Source organism: Anoplophora glabripennis, unplaced genomic scaffold, assembly GCF_000390285.2.
Source record: "Anoplophora glabripennis isolate ALB-LARVAE unplaced genomic scaffold, Agla_2.0 scaffold51, whole genome shotgun sequence".
In the NCBI taxonomy this organism is placed as follows: domain Eukaryota; kingdom Metazoa; phylum Arthropoda; class Insecta; order Coleoptera; family Cerambycidae; genus Anoplophora; species Anoplophora glabripennis.
The window spans coordinates 258,033-263,319 of NW_019416324.1; the positions used below are offsets into that span (position 1 = coordinate 258,033).

General features: G+C 32.9%; 1 protein-coding gene across 1 annotated transcript in view; it reads left to right on the forward strand.

Moving 5' to 3' along the window:
- LOC108907666 overlaps positions 1–4,992 on the forward strand; it is a 50,379-nt gene extending 45,387 nt beyond the window's left edge. Inside the window, exons 5-6 of the mRNA XM_018711442.1 lie at positions 1,207–1,309; positions 2,621–4,992. Of these exons, the coding sequence (XP_018566958.1) occupies positions 1,207–1,309; positions 2,621–2,713 (196 nt within the window). The 3' untranslated portion in view covers positions 2,714–4,992. The remainder of the gene's footprint in view (positions 1–1,206; positions 1,310–2,620) is intronic.
- The last annotated feature ends 295 nt before the right edge of the window (positions 4,993–5,287 follow it).

Genomic DNA, 5,287 nt, shown 5'->3' on the forward strand with positions numbered 1-5,287 from the left:
CGAATTACGCGAAAACTGTTTAAAAATTTTAGTAAATGGTAAAGTTTTAAAAAATAAAGTTAGGTTATTTTCTCAACAGACCTCGAATTTACCATAAAGAACCTAAGTATAGTAATTGCTAAATGGATTATATGGAGGTAATAACAGTGAAACGGGGGCTTTTGCGACGACTGGTAGAGCACTCAATATACTTCGTATATTACTGAATTATAGATGAACTGGAAAATTACATTTATACCTAGTAGATATTTAATAGCCTTAATGTTCCATTCCAGCGAAATATGTACGTTTATAGGTATCTAATGAAAAGGAACTATTTCATATCCTCCAAGACATGGTTTGAAAAAAACATTCTTTTACCAAAAGTATATTCACTTTGGAAAATACAGATCAGGAAGTTGTTCGCTTAAGTCACGAAAAAAAGATTTAAAAAAGAGGACACTGTTCACAAAATAACATTTTTTCTTGAAAATAATTATACCGCGCTTTTTATTCTAAAAACACCTTACTATTTGACATCTCCATCTTCCATCAGCTATTTTCTAGTTGAAAGAAATACCACCACGAACTACCAAAACTTAGAACTAACTATGTCTTCATAACCCCTAGTTAATGAACTCCAAGCAAACTTCGAGGTTGACCCATAACGTTGCATATTCCCAGCTGATCCGATATTACCTTTCACGTATCTCGGTGGCTATGTAACTCCCACGATGGGCAGACCTATGTCATCCCTTACTTCAACAAACTGGCGCCCGATTTAAATAATACAGAGCCGTATTTATTCAAGTCGTCTGGTTCGAGTTATTAGTCAACTAACTCCGTCATTCCAGCGTATTGCGGCTTGGCAAACATCTGCCGTTGATGGATAGTTAACATTGTTAGTTGGGTTTCATTCTGCATCTGATATCCGTTCTCAAATATTTCAAATATTAATATTTGAGTAGCGTTCTAGCTGGAAACTCTAAACCAAATCGGGATAGTATTATTTGTACGTTTTAAATGAATGTATAGCGCGTGTTCTAAATCTATCTCATAATTTAAGGACGTCCTTTGGATTTTGGGTGCTAAACCTTACTCAAATTTTTATGAAATCTCTTGCAAATGACTGAAATTGACAGAAATTGTGGGTAGCAGTTTTAGTTGTACTGAAATATTATTTTTAATTGTTGCTTTATCATCGTTAACAGTCACTTTTGTTGTCAGGGCCCCACCAGGAGACAGACACGGCTCTGTATCAGATGCAGACAGCGATGAGGAAAATGAAGAGGGCGACTACACCGTCTATGAATGTCCAGGATTAGCTCCAGTAAGTATATTTTGCATTGAAATAAGATTAACCATTTTAGTTTTCTTTTTCTATTGTTTCTTAAAAAATAAAAGGGAAAATTAAGGTCTTCTAATTGCCACGTAAAGGAGGTGTTATTTACCAGTCGAGGACGATTTTGCGCCCGAGCGGAGCGAGGGCTGGCCATAGAGTTTGAGACTGGTAAATTATACATAACTGCTGCGTGGTGTATAATTTATCTGCTCTCACAGTTCTTTATGGTTCATGAAATAAAGATTAATTAGTTCTCGTCTGGGTTCCGTTTCTCACCTAGAAATTCTCAAGAAATATATCAAGATTAGATTGGAAATTAAAACTGAAATTTCACGCTTTTTTATCCGCTATCTAGCAGGTAGATGTCCAACCAACCAGTCGGCAAGAATACCCTTCTATGATTCCTAATAAGATTGCACAGTTTTTGAAACTGGAACATCCTGAAACATATACAGGCCATTCATTCCGAAGAACATCGATAACGTTACTGGCTAATTCAGGAGTTGATGAATTAACAATCAAGAGACATGGTGGGTGGAAATCAGCCACAATTACAGAAAGTTATGTTGCTGACTGTTTAAGTAACAAAAATGAAATAGATAACAGGATTCTTTACAATGACACTTCACGTCGCATCATGCTGTTTTAATGGATCGTCATGCAGATAATATTGAGCCTCCGGTGATTGAAATGGAGCGGTCAAATCATTTTGAGGAACATGTGACAATTAGTAAACGCGAGGGGAATAATTATCCAGATTTTATCCAGATTTAAAAACAATGTTTAGTCTATTTATTATAGTGAGAGCAGATATATAAATTTTACGTACTTATATCTATAAAAATTGCATTTAATGATGTAAATAGCAGATACAAAGATAATATAGCACAGCAAATTCCACTGTAAGGTTGATCTGGAAATATTTCGAGACTTCCATGATCTCGTCCAGCTTTAACCGTTTTCAATTTTTAATGAGGAAGTCGCTTACCTCCGTATAACATCCCTTCAGACAGCTATCTCTAAATTGTAAATTATTTGCGGGATAATATAACTATTTATTTCTCTCAGTCCAGTTCCGCTCCCAGTAAGTAAAAAGGAGATTGATAGCCGTATATCAGATGACCAGAGAGTCCTGGGATAATACGAAAACCCTCACAAATGTAAAGAGTGCGGTTCCAAAATTTATAGAGATTGATTTGTTTCATTTTGAATGGAAACAAACATGTAGTAATTACTGGTAATGCTGGTGGTAATGATGATGTGGCAATTGATGTTTGTAATATTTTTTCTCTTTTGTAGACCGGAGAAATGGAAGTGAAGAACCCTCTCTTCCAAGACGATCCCACGCCTGCGCAAACACCAGCCATCCAACCTAACGAAGAGAACAAGTAAAGTGACCAGACAGAAATAACAATATCACCCTTCAAGTTTGTGTACATTATCCTTTAAACCAATTGATTATCCCTAACCATGAGTATTTTAGAGAGTGTTCATATAGTTTATCGTTTAACGAGATTTTATTAGAGATTAAATATAGACAATTTGAATTATTTGTTATATTAAAATGTTGATTAACAATTATATATATACATACACAATTATCACTGTAAAAAAATCTACCGCATAGATATCTAAATAATTAATATTTATTGAAACTTGGCTCCATATGTAAGTGTACACATATAATCAAAATAAATTATTGTAATGCAACTGGAAACTGTGTTTCATTTTGACAGAGGTATAATTTATTTTGATGGTGTGTACATCCCTACTTTATCTGAAGACTGATGAAGAGAATTAGCGTAATGTGATTTTGAGTTGATTCTGATGAATTGAAAGGGACGCACTTTAATTATTGTTAATACACGCACTAGTCTGTAAATTAGTTTAAATGGTAGAAAATGTAGCGGATTAGTTTTGAGAAAAGCAGGCGAAGTGGGCAAAAATGTTTGTTCAGTTGAACCTCGATAATTAAATTACATACTTACATACAACTTTTTTCATTTCAGCTAATACAACTATTTATGTCTTGAAATATCAACAACAAATTTCTGTAAGAGTGAAATGACGATTAAACTCGCTCATCTTCAACGTGACACATAAACTTCAAATGAGGCTCAAATCTGCAGATCGTTGGGCTAAAATATATAAATCTCTTTTATATTTAGTTCTTTTTGTTTGTTCGTCGATGAAAACAAATTGACTGGACGAAAACGGATTCGGCAAATAACGCTACATACCAAACTGCAAAATTCTTGAGTAAATTCTCTCTACTTTAGAACTATTTAGGAGATATCTCAATCACTGTTCTACTTTAGGCTCATTTCCAACGCCATACCTCCCCGTCGCAAACTACATCGGGTACTGTCGTTCACGATCGCACGGGAACCACAAGCGCGCTTTATTTAAATTCACTTGGAGGGCTTTATTGAACTACGAACTATACTTTACATAATATAATTTATTAAACACGTTAACCAATTAAATGATTAAAAAAACTCAGTATAGTGGATTTAAGTTTATTAATACTGGTATGTATTCATTGAATAAAACAGGATCCTTACAAACATGTTTTGTCCACTTGGCCTTTAAGTATTACAGTTTTGTTTTATGGGTTGATATTCGATACCTAGAGTTAAATTTTGGTATAACTCACGCCCCAGTGTTGCCTGAAGGCATAGTTTTAATTTTTTCTTTCTTTATTCAGGTATTTTTCCACCTGTGGAAAAAATTTAACAATTAGTGAAATATTCACACCAGAAAGATCAGTCAAGGTTTATTTTGATTAGGCACAAAGCCCCATTGTATAAAAAATCCTGAAAAAAATGCGTTTTCATGATTTTAAAAAGTCCATATAAAATAAACACGATTTGATTTCAGTTTTTCATAATTGTTTTCAACTTCCTTATTTTTGCGTTTTCTGTGACCCTCATTGCAGATTTATCCAGCAAAGAAAAAGAAAAAACATAGCTTTAAAAAATTACAAAACTTTTACCTGCATGTCTTTGTTTCGTTGACAATTAATTCATAGAAAAATACTGTAATTACATGTATTTAATAAAATAAGGGTGCCATTGTCCATTTTTATTTTGACGACATTCTATTATTATTTTATAGATTCCTGTTAGTATATAGGTATGAGTTCGTAAAACTCTTAGAATATAATATTTATTTTTTTAAGCTTCATTCTGATCTATACATAATAACATAGGATTTAAATAATTATAAAAAAACAATCCATATATGTATATGATGACATTATCATAAAAATAGAGTAATATATCCCTTAAAAAACTAGCAGGATCCTTAAATGCACCTTATATTTTGAAAATAGTTTGGTTCTCGACAACTGCTTCAAATTATATTTTATATTTTAGTGAAACCTTTTGTTTTATTACGGTTTTAAAGCACAATATCCTATTGAATTGGCTAATATAATTTTTTCTAGAGCATGGCTGAAAAATATAGGCTAACTGGATGCTTTTGAAATACATTGTGCATTTAAAGTTTCCATCAGTATAGTTTAAGCAAATTAGAATAGAAGAAATATGTAATATAATACAAGCTGCAGCATTAAATAATGTTTTGGAGAATCAGTACTACAACATATAGAAATCTATATAATTATCAATGCACATTATTTTGATGAGAAATAAATTAATTTTATTTTACATTCCTCGTGACTTTTTCTTACCTACCTATATACAGAACTATCATTTCATAGTAAAAAGCAGCAAAACGTAAATATAAAATAGCTTATAAAATCGGTCAAATTAGTTTGTTGCCCAGTGCCTTACTTGCCTGGGGCCCAAATATCCGTGACGCCACTGGGTATGTTAGAAAATGAGTGAAGCAATTTATTATACACCATGCTGTATCACTGGTTGCCTAACGTACTAAAGCGTTGAAAGTTTAACGCATGCGTACTGTAATCGATTGCACCTGTCAGTTTTATTTTGATATAGC